The sequence below is a fragment of the Prunus persica genome, chromosome G6, assembly GCF_000346465.2.
Source record: "Prunus persica cultivar Lovell chromosome G6, Prunus_persica_NCBIv2, whole genome shotgun sequence".
NCBI classification, from domain to species: Eukaryota; Viridiplantae; Streptophyta; class Magnoliopsida; order Rosales; family Rosaceae; genus Prunus; species Prunus persica.
Genome location: NC_034014.1, coordinates 10809142 through 10830383, shown reverse-complemented (window position 1 = coordinate 10830383; position 21242 = coordinate 10809142). Strand labels below are relative to the sequence as shown.

Sequence of the window (21242 nt, the reverse complement as noted above, 5' to 3'; positions counted from 1 at the left end):
GATATACTTTTAGTCTAGGATTTGGTTTCCTATGTAATAGGATTTGGTTGTAAATTATGTCATCTATTAGTATAAATAGATGACCTTAGGAGCAGTGTAGACATAAGTTTGTGAGGCATCTGTTTGTGTACTTGAGAGCTGTTGGGTTTGTGAGTTCTCTTGTATTTCTTTGTAATTAATAAAAAAACTTTCGTTGGTTAGGGAGGTACACCAATATTGGAGGAACCCTTTAATTGTTTGTGTTCCTTGTTCTTTGTTCATCGTTTTAGTTCTTGTTCTGACTTAAAAGTATAACAAGTGATATCAGGAGCCCAGGTTCGGTGGTTAAGCCAAAACAATGACAAAGCCTGAAAACTCTGGCAAGAATGGAGATGATGAGGGCACTGAGTTAGCCAAAACCACGGTATAAAGTGGTAGGTTTGAGATCAAGAAGTTTGTTGGGACCAATAACTTTGCTATGTGGCAGTGCGAGGTTAAGGATGTGCTGATACAACAAGGTCTACTTGTTGTGCTTGGAGATATGCCTATGCCGATGAAGAAGGAGGAATGGAAACGACTAAATGCCCATGCATGTTCATCAATTCGTTTGTATCTTGGCAAGGCACAAAAATATGGTGTGATGAATAATTCATCGGCAAAGGACCTATGGAATACCTTGGAGTCTAAATATTTGAAGAAGAGTGCTGAAAACAGGCTTTACCTTAAAAGAAAGCTGTATCGTTTTTTAGTATAAGGAGGGTACGAAGATGATTGATCACCTCGAAGAGTTTAACAAATTGATTGCTGAATTGTAGAATTTAGAAGAGACTATCAAGGATGAAGACAAAGCTTTGATCTTGATAAATTCTTTGCCTGAATCCTATGAATCATTCATTACGACGTGGATTTATGGCAGAGAAACAAACAAGTTTAATGGGATCTCAAGTGATGTGATGAACCATGAGGTAAGGAATCTTTGTAGAAAATAGAGGAACAATTCTGAAGCTTTAACGGTGAGAGGAAGATCAAAGGAGAGAAGAACTTCCAATAGGAAGAACAGCAAGTCTCATATGAGTAGAGAGTTTGAGCAATAGGAAATTCTTGGATAAGGATGAGTGTGTGTTTTGCCATGAGAAGAGGCACTGGAAGAAGGATTGTCCTAAAATCAAAGCTAAAAACAAAGGAAAGAAGAAATAAGATTCAGAGGTAAACATTGTTGAAATCGACGATGAGGATTTTGTATGTGCCTTAACAGCAGCTGGTAACATGGATTACATGAATGAATCGGTGCTTGACACTGGTTGCACTCATCATATGACTTCTCAAAGTCATTGGTTCTCAACCTTCAAAGCAATTACTGGAACTGTGTACATGAGTGATGATAATCCGTGTTGAACACAAGGAATTGGCAGTGTTATGATCAAGCACCGTGACGGTGTAATTCGAGAGCTACATGGAGTGAGGTATGTCCCAAACCTGAAGAAAAATTTGATTTCTTTAGGCATCCTAGAATTAGAAGGTTGCAAATTTTATTCTGAGAATAACATACTTAAGGTAGGCTTGAGGGGCATTAGTGATGATGAAAGCTCCTAGAAGAGGATTGCCCTATTTTTAAATGGGCAAGACTATGGAAAAATAGGTGGCTATGGTGGCAGATGATGATCAAATTGACTCATCTTCTCTATGGCATATGAGGTTGGGGCATGTAGGAAACAAAGCTCTAAAAAGATTGATTAAACAAGGAGTTCTAAAGGGTGCCAGGAGTGGCAAAGTAGAATTTTGTGAACACTGCATTCTTGGCAAGCAAACAAAGGTGAAATTTGGCACTGCAATATATCAAACTGAGGGAATATTGGTTTTTGTACACCCTGATGTTTGGGGACTTGCAAAGAATGAATCTCTAGGAGGAAAGAGATGGTTTGTGTCATTCATTGATGATTACTCACGAACATCATGGGTATATATGATGAAACATAAAAATGAGGTTTTGAATATTTTCTTGGAATGGAAAAATATAATTGAAAAGAAGACTGGCAAGAAGCTAAAAGTTCTAAGAAGTGATAATGTTGGGGAATATATATCTGATCCCTTCTTTGAGATATGCAAAAAGGAGTGTATTACTCGTCACTTTGGTATTAGACAAACCCCACAACAAAATGAGATTGCTGAACGGTTGAATCGAACGTTGTTGGAAAAAGTGAGATGTATGTTGTCACAAGCCAAATTACGTAAGAGATTTTGGGCAAAGGCTCTGAATTATGCATGTTATATTTTGAATCGTCTACCTTCAATAACTTTAAATGGTAAGACTCCAATGGAATTATGGTTAAGGAAGATAGCTCAAGACTATGAAAAACTAAGGGTTTTTGGTGCGATGCTTACTACCATGTGAAAGAGAACAAACTAGATCTAAGAGCAAGGAAAGCTATTTTTTCGGGATTAATAATGGTGTCAAGGGATTCAGGTTGTGGAACACAGAACTTAAGAAAATAATTGTGATCAGAGATGTGACTTTCAATGAATCTCATATGAAACTCCAAGAAAATCGGGATGTTGTCCATAAGGAGAGCTAGAAACAAAGGAATCTGAAGAATCAAGGACCAAGAGCGGTGTCCTGAATGAAGAACAAAATGTTGTTGATCAAGAAGAAATTCATGATGAAGAAGATGTGAATGATGACATTCAAACACAAGAGGATTGCATTGCTAAGAGAAAAGGAAAAAGAGAAATAGTGCACCAGATTCAAAGATTGCGTTGCATGTATGACATATGCATTACCGATAATCGAAGTTGATATCCCTATAAATTTTACCGAAGCAGTAAGCAATAGAGAAGAGAAGTAATGGGGTGAAGCAATGGATGACGAGACACTCTCTCTCAAGAAGAACAAAACCTGAGAATTAGTAGAGTTGCCTAAAGGAAGAAAAGCTATTGGATGCAAATGGGTATATGCAAAGAAAGAGGGAGTCAATGATGCGAATGTGGTACGGTTTAAAGCTAGACTAGTGGCTAAGGGATATGCTCAGAAAGAAAGAATCGATTACAATGAAATATTTTCCCCTATGGTGAAACACTCCTCCATTCGAATTTTGCTTGCTCTAGTAGCATAGTTTGATCTTGAGTTAGTACAACTAGATGTAAAAATTGTGTTCCTACATGGAAATTTGTCTAAAGAAATTTACATAAAACAACCTGAAGGGCATGAAGAAAAAGAAAAATAGGGTTTAGTCTGCAAGCTAAACAAGTCGTTATATGATTTGAAACAATCACCCAAGCAATAGTACTTGAGATTCGATAAGTTTATGAAAGATCAAGCTATATAAGGGGTCATTATGATCATTGTGTGTACCACAAGAAACTAAGAGGAGGCACATATATCTACTTATTGATTTATGTAGACGATATGCTCATAGCTTCTAGCGATATCACTGAGATTAACAAGCTGAAAGCTCATATGCATAAAGATTTTGAAAAGAGAGATCCCGGTGTGGCAAGGAAGATTTTGGGTATGGAGATCATGAGAAATAGGAAGAGTGGCTGGTGTGTTTATCGCAGAAACAATATCTTGAAAAGTTGCTGCGCAAATTTGGAATTAATGAGGAAACCAAACCTGTAAGCACATCACTAGCTCCTCATTTTAAATTGAGTACTCAACTATGCCCTAAAATCGAGGAAGTAAAATTCAAGATGAAAGATGCTCCTTATTCCAATTTAGTAGGGGGTTAATGTATGTTATGGTATGCACTAGTCCTGATATTGCTCATGCAGTTGGAATTGTTAGTAGATTTATGCACAATCCTGGAAAGGTGCATTGGGAGGCTGCTAAATGGTTACAGAGATATCTTCATGGAACAAGGGAGACAGGAATTTGTTTTGAGAAGAATTGTGAAGGAGTTGAAAAGTTCTCAATTAGATATGTGGACTTTGATTTTGCTAGTGATTTAGACAAAAGAAGGTCCACGACAGGGTATGTGTTTACTATGGCAAAATGTCCTATATGTTAGAGATTAATATTACAACCAACTGTTGCATTATCAACTACAGAGGCTAAATATATGGCAATGGCTGAGGACATTAAGGAAGCAATCTGAATGTTAGGGTTAATAGAAGATTTGGGTGTTAATCAACATAAGTTGAATGTGTATTGTGATAGTCAGAGTGTTATTTACTTGGCAATCAGGTACATCATGCGAGGATCAAACGTATAAATGTGAGATATCACTTTATTTGAGAAGTGATAGCTGAAGATGACATTCGTATCAAGAAAATTGCTACGGTAGATAATCTTGTTGATATGTTAACTAAGATGGTGGATGTATCAAAGTTCAAGCATTGCTTGAATTTGGTGCATGTGAAACAAGTTTGATCTTGCAATATGGTAGAGCAACGGATGCTGCTATGTGTAATGTCTCAGTGTGAATTTCATGTCAAGGTGGAGTTTGTTGGAATTGGCATAAAATCAATATGTGCCTAAACTAAAATAGTTATCAATATAGGAAAAGGAAAGCTGTAGGTTTTTGGGTTTGCTTGGATGCAAGCTAACATTGGCTTAATTTCCTAGTTTGATTAGGATATACTTTTAGTCTAGGATTTGGTTTCCTATATGTAATAGGATTTGGTTGTAACCTATGTCATCTATTAGTATAAATAGATGACCTTAGGAGCAGTGTAGACATAAGTTTGTGAGGCATATGTTTGTGTACTTGAGAGTTGTAGGGTTTGTGTTCTCTTGTATTTCTTTGGTAATTAATAAGAAGCTTCTATTGATTAAGGAGGTACTCCAATATTGGAGGAACCCTTAAATTGTTTGTGTTCCTTGTTCTTTGTTCATCGTTTTAGTTCTTGTTCTGGCTTAAAAGTATAACAACAACACTATCCTTAGTTGATTAAACCTTTCAGTGATTGAGATAACATTATTGGTTATATATGGTTACAATGTAATGCCAATAGATATACAGTATACTAATGGCTTCGAGTAAGAATTGTTTAATCAATACAAAATGATAAATAAATAAATAAATAAAAACAGTTAAAGTTTCAAATAGGCATCCCGCACTCTCCTATTATAAAAGTAGAAGAGATAAATCCTACTTATGTATAATGACTTTTTTGGAGTATCAATATCAACATGTCTTTAATCTCTCAAAGATGAAACTTGAAAAGATTAAAATAAATTCATTATTGATAGTTGCATCAATTGGAAGCCAAGTCCCTTTTAATTGGGCTAGACCTCGTTGGGATTTATTGTTTTTTAAAGTTAACTTACAAAAATATGTTTTTCCTAACCATTCATGTTTACTTATATTCACTTGTGTTTACTAACACGGGGTATTTAATTCCTTAGTTTCCCTACGTTAAACATATAGAATAAAAAATTATGGAAGTTCTATGGTAAAATCCATAATCAAATACCCTTAAAACTAGGATTCAGACCAACTAGGGAGTAGTTGATCCCATTCCAATTCCTTATTGCAAAATTCTTAAGTTTCCTATTCATGACTTCCCCTAAGGGCATCTCCAACCCAAGGGGTGGAAACCCAAATTATGAGTTTTGAGTCCAAAATTATTCTCCAACCCATATATTTTGCGGGGTGAAAATTTGAGAAATGCCAAATTTGGGGTGGAATTCTAGTCCAAGTTTTGCCTGGACGGGTATTTTATGTGGAGCCCAAACTTTGCCTTTTTTTTTTTTGGCTTGGAAGTCCATGTGAAGAAGAAAAGTTGTTGAGCCTCGCGTGACAGTTTTGCCGTTTGGCTAGCAGAGTGCGACACAGATGACAGCCTTGTGCAAGTTGATTCCAAGGGCTAAAAATTCAAAATTTGTGTTATTTTTTATTTTTTATTTTATTCCAACAGCTATATTTTATATCAACGATCAGGATTAATTTTAGGCAATCTGAACAGTACAATTTCACATCCAACGGCTCAAATTTAAATTCAACGTTCAAAATAATATTTATAATAAATCTAGATCATATCCAACCCCAAAACTTATTCCAAACTATATAAATAGCCATTCATTTGGTAAATAATCCACCAAAAATCATTTTTTTCCTTTCTCCCTTTGTTATATTTTTTTCATTCTACTTTCATCCTTGTTGAGAATGGCCCCAAAACCCCAAAGAGGTGTGAATTGGAAACCACAACAAGATGAAGCATTGTGCAAAGGGTGGGTTTCTATCTTTGAAGATGGGGCTATTGGCACCAATCAATCAAATGACTCATTTTGGTTGCATGTGTACCAAAAGTTTTTGGAAAATGATCCGGGCATGAGCGAAGCCGGGGTACGATCACAACAAGCTATTGCTTCTTGGTTCAAGATCATCAACCAACAATGTTCTCTATGGAAGACATGTATGACAAAGGCCAATGCAAGGCATGTGAGTGGCTCCAATCTTGAAGATGTGGTGAGTACCTATTCTTTTCAATGCTTAAATTTATAATTATAATTCTTTTCAATTATTATTTTATTTTTATTTTATTTCATGGGTAGGATAAGAATGCAAAAACACTTTTCTTGAATGATAATAAACCTCCGAATAGGCCTTTCAAGTTGTATCGTGCTTGGCAAATCTTAAAAGATTGCCCAAAATGGAACAACCTATGTTAATCTCCCACACAAACATTCAAAGGTTCTTCTCATAGTAGCAATACAGTCAATTTGGAGGAAGATGAAGATGATGTGGTCATGCCTACTCCAAGGCCGTTGGGAAGAGATAAACAGAAGGATGAAAAAAAGAAAGGGAAAGGTGCTGAAGGTTATCTCAACCAAAGTGGAAAGTTCTTGTCTGAATTGGTTCAACAAGGAAATGAGGCAAAGGAGGATAGGAGGCGAAAGTTAGAGCTCCTACAAGAGCAACATACCTATCAAATCCAACAAGATAAGGAGGCCAATGAACAGAGGATAATGTCCATGGACCTATCCAAATTTACTCCAAGAAAGAAGAAGTATTGAGGGAATAAGTAAGGCAAAATTATTGAGGCCCAAATGAATACAATTCCCCCTACAATCCAGAAGACAACTCTAGAGACTATTATCCAAGCCCACCACATAGTGGTTATTAATTTATGTTTATTTGTAATTGTTGTTTATCTTTATTTATAATTATTGTTTATCTTTATTTGTAATTGTTGTTTATCTTTATTTATAATTATCGTTTATCTTTATTTATGATTGTCGTTTATTTTTCTATGATTAGTCTTTTTTTAAATTCAATGATAAACCACATAATTCATTAAAATCACACAACCACTTTTATAATTTAAACACACAACATAATCTAAACATGCTTACATAATTTAAACACACTTACATAATTTAAACACACAACATAATTTAAACACACAACCTAGCTTATTGCCCCTCTCCTTCACATCTCCAAATGTGGTTGATCAAATCATTTCTTAGACTGTGATGCACTTGCGAAGCACGGACTCTATTATGACGGACCATGTAGTCTGAGATAGTTTGTCAGTCTCGGTTTATATCGTACGTGATAGTTAGCTCAAGCTCATAAGCAAGTCTTGCTCTTGCTCTTCTAGATGTTCACGAACAATTATCATCATCATCAGATTCTGCATCTAGATCCTCATACTCATCCTCAACAATCATGTTGTGCAATATTATGCACGTCATCATGATTGAATGAAGTTGTTCTTTATGCCACATACGTGCAGGTCCCCTAACAATTGCTCATTAAGCCTGAAGTCTTCCGAAGGCTCTTTCGACATTCTTCCTATAAGCCTCTTGATTTTGGGCAAATAGTCCTTTTTTTTGGGAGTATTCAGTTGGGAAATCATCTTAACCAATGTAGCCCAACGATGGTAGATACCATCAGCCAAGTAATAACCCAGATTGTATTCATTTCCATTGACAACATATTGGATATGGGGAGACACTCCATTGACTACATCATTAAACAATAAGGAACGAGCTAGGTCGTTGATATCGTTGTTCGATCCGATGACTCCAAAAAATCCATACCATATCTAAGTGTCATATGAGGCCACTACCTCTAGAACGACAGTTGGCTTATGCTTGTAGCCGGTAAACTGGCCTGCCCAAGTAGTGGGGCCGTTCTTTCATTCCCAATGCATGTAGTCAAGACTGCCTAACATGCCTGGGAATCCTCTGCGACTAGCCTTGTGCAAGAGCTTGTAAAGGTCAGCCGGATTTGGGGAATAGAGGTACCACTGGCCATACACTGCTTCAATAACGGAATAAAACTTTCACAAACATTCAAGGGATGTAGATTCACCCAATCTACAGTACTCGTCGGTGGAGTCTGCCCAGTATCCATATGCGAGCATTTGAAAAACTGCTGTTAGCTTCTGCTCTGGGAATAAACTTTGTCGTTCACAAGCGTCTATCTTCTGGTTAAAGTATGGCTCATATGCAACAACATCATTCAAGATGCAATAGAAAAGCTCTTTTCTCATACGGAACCGCCTACAAAAGTCCACTAGGGGATAAAGTGGTCTTTCACAGAAGTAGTCCTCCATGAGACTCTTATGGTGTTTTTCTCTCTTCCGATTCTTTGTTCACGGCCTACAACAAAACCACCATGTTCGGATTGTTGAGCATACTGCTCAAACAAAAACGTATGGTGTTGAACGGCCATTGCAACCCTCTATTGTTAAAGGTCATCATCATCAAAATCATCATTGAAGAAATTTTGTATAGCCTTCCCACGTGAATTCATTGTAAGAAGGAGAATGAGATTGAAGGAGATTGTGTGGTCAATTCGGTAGAATAACACTTCTTAGATAGACAACAGAACGAGATGACCTACATGTTTGAAAATAATTGAATAAAGATAGGAAAAGATAAGGAAAGATAAGGGAATCCAATAAAGTGAGATGAACAAAGATGAGCAATGATTTAGAACATGATTGAAACAAGACAAGATGAGAAATGGTTTAGAAAATAATTGAATGAAGATAGGAAAAGATATGGAAAGATAAGGGAATCCAATAAAGTGAGATGAACAAAGCTGAGCAATGGTTCAGAACATGATTGAAACAAGATAATAGGGGATGTGAAAGGGTTCAGAAAATAATTGAAGAACATAAGTGGATGTAGGCAAAAATTCAAAACATTATTGAATGAGGATAAAGGAATCCAATAAAGTAAAAGTAAAAGTAAAAATGGAAGACAATTATGGCAATGGCTTCAATGAAGTGCAAAAGTAGCAGCTCCAGTGATTTCTGCCGCTTTAAAAAAAATCATGTGGTTCCATTACTTTTAATATAAATCTTGTGCTACTTGTTTTACCTTTCAAAGTCCATGGAATAAAATGTTGTTGTACTTGTTTTTATTTTTAAGTGAAATTCTATTATGTTTTGGAATTTTAATTTTTTTAAGTTAAAATGTTTAGAAAATTAAATCACGAATGTTGAAACAAAAATAATATCAAGAAAAATTAATGAGAAATAAAATTTAGGGGTTAAGCATTCTTAAACAATTTAATAAAGATTGAAATTATGAGTTTGCAAGGTTGGAGGAAAAAAAATTTTGAACCCTAAAAATATATAAATAGTTGTATTTTGAAAGATGAAAATTTAAGTTTAGCCCCAACATAGTTGGAGGTGTCCTAAGTAAACATACTCAAATGGAACTGAAAAAACCAATCCAATTTATTCTTAAAAAAGAAAAAGAAGAACGAAGAGAGCCAATGCAATCTAAAATCAAATTAGTTAGGGGAACTTGAGTGAGGATCAGTCCACACTAAACTATCACTCCTCCCACCAGAAACACAATCACACAACGTGACAACAGCGGCAGCCTGCTTCTGATTTCTTTCATTTATAATTTACATCGCTCTCTCTCTCTCTCTCTCTTCCTGACTTCTCTCTTTGATTCCTCCGATCCCAAAACCCTAGAGACCAGAGAGAGCAGATCGCAATCGGATAACAGCCATGGCCCAAGCGAAGCCTGGCGGAGAGCGCCAAGTGCTGGAGTCGATGTACTCGATGATTGCTCTCGTCTTCATCCTCGTCGCCTGCGTTGAGCTATGCGACGCCGCCACAGTCGTCGACGTGTATCGGCTGATCCAGTACGACATCTCCGGTGCTCCTTTCGGATCTCGACTCGCCAACCTCAACCACCATGCTGGTTCTTTGCACTTCGCTCCTGGCTCTGATCTCTCCCGCACTGTCCTCATCATCCCCTTACGTGAACTCAACATCTCCTTCGTCAAAGGTAGTGCTTCTTTTCATCTTATGTATTCTTATATTTTATGCATTTATGTGGGTAATCTTCGATTTTGAATAAATCTGATGTTTTTTTTAGTTGGGCTCTCCAATATGTGTGTATTCTTAGTCTTTTGAGTGAAGTGAGATTGGTGAGGCCATTTGTGCACAATCACTTAAGTTTGAGAATGCTTCTTAGAAGTTCTTAAATTTCGATGCTTTTACTTTCTAAATGCTAATTAGTAACAAGCCCCGCATACAAACAATAAATGCCACTTCTAACTGCTACAATACTGGGGCTGTTTGAATTTGTGACTTTGAGCAACTATTTTGAACTAAAATAATGCTTATTGAGTAACTCAATAAGATATCACGGTTTGAATTTTAAATTTATAATCATTGAGTAACTCAATAAGATATGACGGTTTGAATTTTAAATTTATGATCATTGAGTAACTCAATAAGAATGTTGATCCCATTGATTCTTAAACTATAAGTGCCTTAGCTAAGTTGGTTGAGTACCGACCAACTTTCCTTTTCAGATTGCTGATTGCTGATTGAGATTGTTAATCATATTGCAGAATATATTACTCAAAACCAGCCTCTGGGAGGTTTGCTGTTTTTGCTGCCCCAGATTTTTAATATAGAAAATAGAGAAAGGGCAAAAAGTAATCATCAAACTGATGGAGAGGAGCTATTGAAGAATGATCTGGCCGAACTTGAAAAATTACTTATACATTCCAAGATACCTGTAAGTCAAACAGCCATAAGTTTTCTTATTCTTTATAATTGGAGGCAGTTGTCTTTCTGCTGTTTGTTTCTTGCACCTCTCTAGTTATGGTTTATGATGCGCATGTGCTTTTGCATATGCTGTTGTATTTAGCTTTATGATTGCTTTTAAGCTAGCTTCTATTGTTTTCCTCGAAACATCCTATATATAATTTATCAAATTGACTACATGTTGTTTTCATTTCTCAGTCTTCCGGTTGCTTTCCTGGGTTTAAGATGTATGATTAATTTTTTTCCTAATTTTTTCCTTTAGTGAATGATGCATACCATATGATTGAGGCGCTTTATTTGATCATTTTAGCATATCAGCTCAACAGGAATTTGATAGCAGCAGCTACTTGCTGCTATTTGTTAGTTACCCGAACCTTGTTAACTGTTTGGATTTAACTAATAAGGTTTTGTACTTTTTGAAATCCTACGAAATCATATTTTTCAGAAACCAAGCCCACTATTTTTTTTTTTTTTTGGTCATTGATTGTAATGTCTTGCATCTTGACTTTGAAGTAAATTACCCCTCAATGAAAGTAGAGTGAAGGCATTATTCTTTGTTGTGCATGCGTAATAGGCAATTATATTAATCTGTTCATTGTGTTGCATTTGCTCTTTTGCAATCACATGTTTAAAAATAAATTCACCAGTCTTTTTCTGCGAAGTTATGAACTGTGAACCATTTTAGGGCATCTACACTCATCTAATATGTATAACTTCTAGTCTCAGATGTAATGAATTGCATTCCTCATCCATAAATGAAATTACAATATGTTAATTCCTGCGATTCTGTGATGTAGTGCTTAAATGGGGTTTGTTTGGGGAATCCAAGTGTTACAATGGGAGTAATTCTTAAGTTTTAGATACTTTTTGATTATTTTATTCGTTTCTTAAAATTGTTTTTGTCTAAAGGACATCTTTGTGGTGGTATGTTCTGTTACAGTATCCTGTGTATTTTGCTTTTGAAGATGATGATATTGAGGCTGTGTTGGCTGACGTAAAGAGGAATGATGCCACTGGTCAACCTGCTACTGCAACTACCGGCGGGTAAGTAAATGGCTTTATGATTGAAACCATGGAACTTATCCCTAGACAGATAGCTGCATAGTATAATATGGATACTATATATTTTGATGAATTTCTTGTCGATAATATATCTGTCCTAAAAAAGATGGTCACTACAGAGAGTTAAGTTCTAGTGAGAGACTGGGTTAAATTGGGGGGGTGGCCTCCAGAGTGAGTTCGGGTCCTTATAGATTATACATAAAATGCCATTATAAGGATGTAAAGCTTGCAAGGAAAATATTTCTGTTCCAAGTTGATCAGGATTGTGGAGGAGTGGCGGCCAAAACTACTATAAAAAAAAAAAAAAACTGCGTAGCTACTCACTGCTGGTGGATCTTGGCTCGGCTTACTAGTTGCTAGTAGGTTTTGACTCAGTTGTTTGGATGTATCAAAGCATTTTAAGGATTTCAGCTTGATCTTTCCAGATTGGTCTGATTTTGTGGGTTAAGGTTCCATTACTTTTGGCCCAATTAATTTTGTGGGGATAGATTGGATTTGGTTTGGTTTGGTTGTTCCTGATGGACTACTTGTCCTCCAGTTGTTTACTCAGTTTTTATCATCTTAATAATTTTGTGCTTCTCAAAAAAAAAAGAAAAAAAAGAAGAAAAAAGGTAAGGGATTGAGGTAGGAAAAGTTACAGTATAACACCAGCAGGATGGATAAGGGCTGTAGAATTCTTGGAGGATATGCTGGCTGGAGAAAGTGAGAAAAATTCAACTTCACAGAGTAAAGAGTAAAAGACGAGAGGTTAGCTGGTTTGGACTAGGAACCAGCGGGAGGATACAGATGATAGAGAGGTATAGAATAAAAGAAAAGAGGTGTGTAGAGGAAATCTTTTGGAGGCCGAGGTCATTAAAGTAGGATTCTGCATTGCACCAAAAAGTTATATAGGGGCTGGAAATTTCGGAACTTGAAAATATATCTGTGGTTGCTGATTCAGGAGTCCTTATCAAATATGACTGCAGCAAGTACAACTTATACAGCAATAAAATTCTGTTCTAATTCTCTTTGTTTGTTAGATCTCGATTCATTATATTTTGTGACCTTATTTATCGTTCTTCTTCCTGTCCTTTTTAAAAATCTTTATTGCGATTTAAGTAAATGCATAGAATCCTGTTTTTGGTACTGTCTGATTTTCATTGTTGACATGGGTGTATTATTTATCCTTTTAGTTATGCCAATACCATTTAACTTCAAATATACTTATACATCCTTGTTTGGCATGAGCTTTAGGAGGTGCTTTGCTTAATTGTCATAGCACAACTCTGAATCTCTCTGTCTTTTCTGGTTTTGCAGATATAAGCTTGTTGTTTCAGTGCCAGAACCTAAGAAACGTGCATCACCCACCATCACAAACATTCAGGTTCAAGCTCAAGTTTTTTATTTGTTTGTTTCTCACATTCTTTTTATTTTTATTAATATCCCTGTCAGTTCATCTAAGTTCAATCTTAGCAGTTTCTTAAACCAGTAGAGTATGGAAATATCTGTTAGCTCCTTTATTTACCTTGTAACAGTTGGAACATATCTTATTAAGCCGCCTTTGTGTTTTTCTACCCATATAACATTTTTATTCTGTTTATAAAAATCTCATATCCTAAAATTGATGATACATGTGTTGCACAATGTAAGAGTATCAAGGAAGTGTTGTATTAGGTTTGTTATATTTTGTTGCTATGCTGGTTTCACATTTGTTCGCTGTTCATAAGTTATATTGTTTAGGAGGCAATAAATGATATTCTTCCATTAACATGTCTATAAAGAGTCTATCCATATCGGATATCATATATCTCAGATATTTCAGCACATATTTATGCCTATCCAAAGTTTAAAACAGTTAATTTGATATTGGAAGTATATCTGAAACTATGACTTTGAGGGTACAGTTTAAAAATGTGATTATCAATTCAGCTGTACCCTTGAAGTCTCGTATTAGGTTTGTTATATTTCCACAGATGACTTGCTTTATCTTAAAATATGACTAGTAATTATACTTTGTCCTCGGATGCTTATGTTATATTGGGTACATTCCCCTGTAGAAGACTAAAGCTTTGCTGTTAGTTTGGCATACAGTTTAGCTGCTTTGACTGAAGAATGTAAAATTGGTAAGAATTTTGGCATATGATCTTATAATAAGAATAATCAGCTAGGAATTTTTAGTTCTCTATGTATTGATTTTAGTTATATCTCATAGGATTTGAGTGTCACAACCTTTTCCTGCATTGGAGGTGTTGTAGCCTTGCTAAGCTCAAAAGGTGTTTCAAATCCTTTTAGTTATAGGTGGATAACTTATGTTGCAACCAGAAATACCATTCTCATGTGCATGTGAGCTAGGTAGCATTTTAATTCATTGTAATGCATTAAAGTGAAGCAAGTTCGTTGTATATTTACTGCTCCACTTCTTAAAACTAGATGGCCGGCCAAGCCTATTTGATTTCTCAGTTCTGTATTTATATTAATACCTAGGAGATAGTAATGACTTGACATCAGATGTCAATTGTACTGAATACTTTTGCATGTCTGAGCATCAATCAGATTTCAGCCGTAGTTTTTACCTTATTCTGCAATCTGTTTTAGCAACTGTCTTCATTAGTAGCATAATTTTAAATGGAATCTTTCTTGGAAGACTGAAGATCCAGTTGATAGTGTTTAGTTTGCTTCCCCTTGTTTGGAAATTGAATGTTTGTTTTTGAATGAGTACAGGGATGGCTCTCAGGATTGAAAACTGATGGAGATGCAAATCAACTTCCAACTATTGCTATAGTAGCATCATACGACACTTTTGGGGCTGCTCCTGTATGTAACTTTACAGCATATCATGAATTATTTCAGCTACTGATAACTTTATAAAGGTTTAAAATTTTGTTTATTTTGTAGGCTTTATCAGTTGGAAGTGATAGCAATGGAAGTGGTGTCGTGGCACTTCTTGAAATTGCTAGGTTATTTTCTGTTCTTTACTCCAATCCTAAGACAAGAGGAAGGTACAATTTACTTTTTGGGTTAACATCAGGAGGGCCTTATAATTACAATGGAACTCATAAGGTGCTCATCTCCTCCCGATTTATTTCTACTTTCATTTTCTTTCTTCAAGTCTTTTATTCCCTTTTCTTAAATATAGTGCCCCTCTGTTTATGTTTTTTGTCTGCTTACCTTAGTTATTTGCATTTTACAGTGGCTTCGGAGCTTTGATCAACGCCAGCGCGAGAGTATTGACTATGCTATTTGCTTGAATAGTATTGGATCATGGGATAATGACTTGTGGATTCATGTGTCTAAGCCTCCAGAGAATGCCTACATTAAGCAAATTTTTGAAGTAAGCAAATAATATTTTACAAAACATACTACAGGGTGTACGGTTAAATTACCTTGAGTTCTGCTGCTGCACTACATTGTATAAGTGATGGGATTTCTTGTAGGGTTTCTCTAATGTAGCAGAAGAATTGGGCGTTAAAGTTGGTCTGAAGCACAAGAAGATAAATATTTCAAATCCCCGAGTAAGTTGATATACTTGAAATGATATCTTGTGGTGAACAAACAAGACTATTTTGTTATGTTATGTCTTCACAATTTAATGATTATGAGAAAAATTTCTATGTTTAAGTATAATGCTTAATGCCTCAAATTAGGAAAGATGCTTGGTTATCTTGCACATTCGATGCAACAATAGCTATTATTTATTATAACTCAGCAAGTAGTTTGCATTGATTTTCCCAGGTTATCTCTGAAATTCTTCTACCAGGAAAACTATGATACCCCTAATCATTTCAACTACTGGCTTTGACAGGGAAGTTTATAGGGCATAATATCTTCTTGTAATGAAATATCATGGAAAACATTTACAACTTGAGAAAATAACTGCATACCTCTTAATCTAAAATCAGCTCTAGGATAATCAAACTTATCACTAGGTTATGCTTGGGGTTCATTGCAAGTTTTAATCTGTTTTCATCTTTACTGTCATTCACAAAATCAATTCCTCTACCATACTTTGCTGGTTCGGTCTATGTTGTGGTCATACCTTGTGCAGATAGGTTATTGATTTCTTAAAATTATATATTCTTGCTGCTGCAACCAAACTGGACGTTACTTATTTTGTGTTTCCATGAGCTTGTAAATCAATCTGGGTGCATCTTTCTTCAAAGTACTAGTCCATTGCTAGAAACATGCTGTGTTTTTGTTGCACTGTACCCTACTGTTTATACCAGGTGATAAACCATTTTACCTGTTCTAGGTAGCTTGGGAGCATGAACAGTTTTCACGGCTGAGAGTTACTGCTGCCACCCTTTCTGAACTCTCTGTTGCTCCTGAACTGTTAGAAAGTACTGGCAGTCTGGTTGATGGCAGGTTATGTTTATTTAGACCCACTTCTTATTAATGGTACATGTATTATAAGTGGTCTTTTGCTGAGATCTTGGTTTTGTGCAGACCACTCGTGAATGAAGCTGCAATCATTAAAAGTGTCAAATTAGTTGCTGAGAGCCTTGCGGTAAGGCTAATTTATCTGGAAATTAACTTCTTTCTTTTTGTTGCTTTCGCTTCTTGGTTTTAACAGGATCTCTAGGAGCATACAGTTCTGTTCTTACTTGCTATAGATTGTAAGTGTGTGCGCTTCTCTTTTTTGGTCCTATTGAAGCAGATAGAATGTTTACCAATGCTTCAGAGATACCTGAAGCCTCTGAGGATAAGAGGTTTATGTGGAATATTTTCTGTTAACATTCAGGGTATTTGACAATTAAACTGGTAGGTCTGAGAGGCATGATGAGGTTCGTCTGGATAAACAGCATGTGCTGTGGCGTTAAGGATAAACATCATGTTATTTAGAAACTTTAGCATCATCTGATTGAGAAAACTGTTCTTTACTGTACACTGTAAAAGTAGTTAATCTTGGTCATTGTCGTGTCCTTGGATATATTTTTTAGAAGGATTTTGACCTAATTGTGTGTCTGTTCAATTCATGTACAGAGTTAATTCAGGTCAGGTTCATTGTCAATTCACATTATTAAATGAACATTGATATGTCAATAGTTTCTTGAACAAGTGTTGGACGATATGAGTTCTGGAATATGAATTGCTAAAATATGTTCCGTAGAAGTGAATATTGTTAACCGGAAAATTTACTAAATAGGTCAGAAGTAATTGATTTCTGACTTTTTTGTTATTTGTTTATAATCTTTCTGCATGTTTCTCCTCTATTGTACTCAGAGGCATATATATGGTCACGAAGGAAAGAACGTCCAAATCTTTGCAGACAACAGTAGTCTAGCAGTCAATCCTTCTTACATAAAGTCATGGTTGGATCTCTTGTCACAAACACCCCGTGTGGCGCCGTTTTTATCAAAGAATGACCCATTTATCTTGGCATTGAAGAAGGTTTTACTATCTTCATATTTTCCATACATTTCATGGTTATAGCTCAAATATGCAATTGCTTTCACTCAATATTGTGCTGATAGTTGTTTAATATTTATTAAATATGTACATATATGTTCTCTAGTTTTCTTACTGTATAAAAAAGAACCAAGTTATAAATTTATGAATATGTTGGAAGCATCTAATGTTTCTCTATTGTTGACAGTCTATTGAGTTCAACCTTCAGAAGTTTGTCGATGATACTTTGTTGGTCTAATAAGTTGCATTTTTGCGCTCAATATGTAACTATGGGATTATGCAATATATTTTATACAAATTTTTGGGTTGTCTTAAATTAAATTACTTTCTGAATTCAAATTTACCTAAATGTAGGCTATGAACAAACAAGTTACCAAAATTTAGACTTCATATGTGGAATATGATTGAACTGCAAGCATGGAAAATTTGTCATAAATAGAGCACAGGATAGAAGCTGGGGAAGGATAGCAACTGGTGTGCTGGCTACCATTGTAGGTGGGGTTGGATATACTGTTGTAGACCATGGGATAAGTGAGGAAAGAGAAACAAATAAAAGACCGGGGGAAGGGAGGGACCTTATGGTCAAATAGGAAAATTTAAACCAACCTGCCTGTTAAAGAATAAATCTGGTTTTTCCTCGTTTCATTGGTATATGTTTGTGACCTGTCAGATTTTATATTATTGACAGGAATTGGAAGATCATACCGATGAGGTGAATGTGCAGCATGAGGTGCTTGACGGGATGTTTACTTTCTATGATTCAACTAGGGCTAGCCTTAATGTATATCAGGTACTAAATGTGTACTGGAAAAAAAAAATGTTCTAATTTTGTGCTAGTTTATGTTGATTTCTTATACTTGCTAGTTTTGTAGTATAACAATTCCATTCTCCCCCCCACCCCCCCATATCAATTCCCATTAGTAATTACAAGTTTCTTGGTTTAATATACTTTCAAGGCAGTCTGACCATCAATATGTATGCTTAAGCTTAAATAAGTCTCTTCAAAGTTTTATTTATTTTTATGTTTGGACTGCCATAGAAACAATATGCAGGTGGAAATGGGACATTCAACTAATCAGTTCGCCCATGTTATTTCAGGTTGCTAGTGTGACATTTGACTTGCTGTTGCTTCTGGTGTTGGGATCGTATTTGATAGTACTTTTCAGTTTCCTTGTCATCACAACTAGGGTATTGTTCCTAATCCTTACAATATCAAAGCATCGAAGTTCTTTTTTGCCATTCTCTCATATTATATGTAGTAGTTTTTTAATGGAATACGAGCAGAAATCTGAATTTTTTTCAATTTCTGGTGCTGCTCTTCGGCAGGGTCTTGATGATCTGATCAGTTTATTTCGACGACCTCCATCACGTAAGGTGAAAACAGCCTGATTACTGAAGATAGGATTATGCCAGAAAATTACCTTTTTCTTTGGTACAGAAGATTCTCCGTGGCTTAGATTAAAATTGATGAATTGACACGTTAGTTCATGTCATGAGGATCGTTCAGTTGTTGGTTATAGGAAAATGCTTATAACTTTTGTGCCAGAATGACACGCATCAAGGTGCTGAGAATTTTTTTGTTGAGATTCATGGTTTATCCAAGTAGTATTCTGGCAATTTTCTGGGCATAGGTTGATGTTTACGTTTCTGCATGGCAATTGAATTCGAATACGGCTCAAACAAACAAGGGCAGTGGTCAAGATAGAACTTTTGTCTATGGTCTATGATAATTGTAGCAAAGGGATGCACTTCTAGATTTCTCTCTTTTATTTTAGTTCACTGTCTAGTCAATAGTAGCCAATTTTCAGAGTGATCAATTTTATCACCCCTTTTTGTTTTGCTAATCTTAATCTGCCATGTTGTGGGTCTTACCCTATTGAGTGCAATCGAATGTTGACTGATGTTTTTATGGGTTAAATTACGATTGGTCCATTCTTTTTTCTGCCTTTGCTTGCGTTCTGTTATTCATAGTTCTAATTTCCATCAATTTGATCGACAACGGCATGCCCAATCATATGACCTCTCTTTTCTCTTCTTTTTTCCGCAAGTTTGTTAGTCATACAATGAGACTCAGAATGAGGAATGAGCCAAAGTGCGAGTTGGGTACGGAATAGGTTACTTCTTTTCTAAGAGCATCTCAACAGGTGCCTTCTACCTCCACTCATGTTGGCAGAGGCCCTAAATCCCCAAGCTCTCAATGAATATTTGTGTAAACTCCCTTTTCTTAATATATTGTACCAAAAATAAAAAAGGGCATCTCAAAAGGTGATATCTATTTATATGTCCTAAATGTCCAAAGTTCCTATTCTACTTGTAGTTTTTAACTTTCGCAAATTACATTATCAATCGTTGCAATTCGAAAGCAATGGTTTAGGTTCGTCAACAAAATTTGACAAAATTAAGTCATCGTCCGTGAATTGCAACAACATACAGATCGCGAAATGTAGTTCACAAAAGCTACAAGATCCAAACAACTGTTTTTGTGAACTGTTTTTCCAGGAACAATAGGTTCCAATTTTACCCACTCAGAATTTGGCACATATCTTTATTTAAAAAAATTATGCGAACTGTTTTTCCAGCTGGACATTAGGAAAAAAAACAAAAACAAAACCAAAAAAAAAAAACAGAAAGAAGAATACTGTAGCCAATGTCGGCAATGCCCTATCCCGTACTGCAGAGAAAAACTCTCATGCAACGGGGATAATATTTTTTGTTATTCCCGACTAATAACACAATGACATGTAAGATAACTTTTTCACATATCATGATGATGTTATTGGCCAGTTATAGCAAAACAGTGCAATTCTGGTTATAAATAAGTTTTTTTCCTAGCTACCGCCCCACCCCCTTTTCCTTCATCTATGTTTTTCCTCTCTCTCCATCTCTCCCTCTCTCTCTTGCACCAAGAATCACTCTATTTTATAGTTGCTTACTTAGCGTACCAAGAGTTTCTTGGGGATTATTCCTATACATATGTACATTATTTAGATATAATGTACATATGTATAACAAATGTAATGATAACAAAGATACACCTTATGCATCTAATGTTGAAGAGAGGAGAATGGACGCCAAGGATACGGAGACTGGGAAGGATTTGATGGGTGCTTGACTGCTTTCTGCTTATGTAATGGGAGGAGAGTTGTTAGCTTGCTCGAGAAGGAGATAGAGAAACAGAGCACTGATTACAATATATATAAAATATTGTAAGTCAGTTCAAATTTCAACAGAGATTTGAATAAGTTTGACCTCCGTAGTCATTTACTATCAGTGGCGGAATCATGAATTTTTCGACGCATAAGCTAGCTAAAATAAAAGTACATATTAAATCATATAAACCACTCTAATTCATAGCTATGACTAATTTTCACTAGGCTTTAGCATAAAACAAATACATATTAAATGCAACAACAAAAAATTGATATGATCAAAATGAATATATGTTTAACAATATAATTAAAATGTATCTATTGAAGTTGTGCCTTGTGATCCTTGGGAAAATTGAAATCTTTTGTTATTGCATCTAAATGGATACTGTAAGCAAGTTATTTTTCAATGTAGACAATCATAGAATCTGCTAAAAACTCATTCTTCATCTTGTTGCGAAGAGCTATTTTAACAAGTTTCATTGTTGAAAAAGCTCGTTTAGTAGTTTTCGTGGAAACAGGGAGAGTTAGCACAAAACGGATCAACCTATCAATCAAATGATATATTTGTGACCTTTTCGTTTCAACTAATTCTCGACATAATTCAAAGAGAGTAGACACTTTTGGAAGTACAAGATGATGAGGTACATCTGCCTCGTAAAGTTTCAACTCGCATCTGAAAATATCTAACTATTTTGG

At 35.6% G+C, this 21242-nt stretch overlaps 2 protein-coding genes across 2 annotated transcripts; one reads left to right on the top strand and one right to left on the bottom strand.

Moving 5' to 3' along the window:
* On the bottom strand, positions 7615-8481 carry LOC109949606. The gene is made up of 3 exons (XM_020565680.1): positions 8238-8481; positions 8100-8183; positions 7615-7886 (listed from the first exon to the last, which is right to left on the bottom strand). Exons 1-3 carry the CDS (start codon positions 8479-8481, stop codon positions 7615-7617), a joined length of 600 nt encoding a protein of 199 aa, XP_020421269.1.
* LOC18773066 (nicalin-1) lies at positions 9647-19340 on the top strand. Its single transcript, XM_007204939.2, has 14 exons — positions 9647-10180; positions 10752-10921; positions 11891-11994; positions 13309-13375; positions 14713-14805; positions 14887-15051; positions 15182-15322; positions 15426-15503; positions 16241-16353; positions 16435-16495; positions 17212-17379; positions 18086-18187; positions 18496-18585; positions 18724-19340. Exons 1-14 carry the CDS (start codon positions 9898-9900, stop codon positions 18784-18786), a joined length of 1698 nt encoding a protein of 565 aa, XP_007205001.1. The 5' UTR covers positions 9647-9897; the 3' UTR covers positions 18787-19340.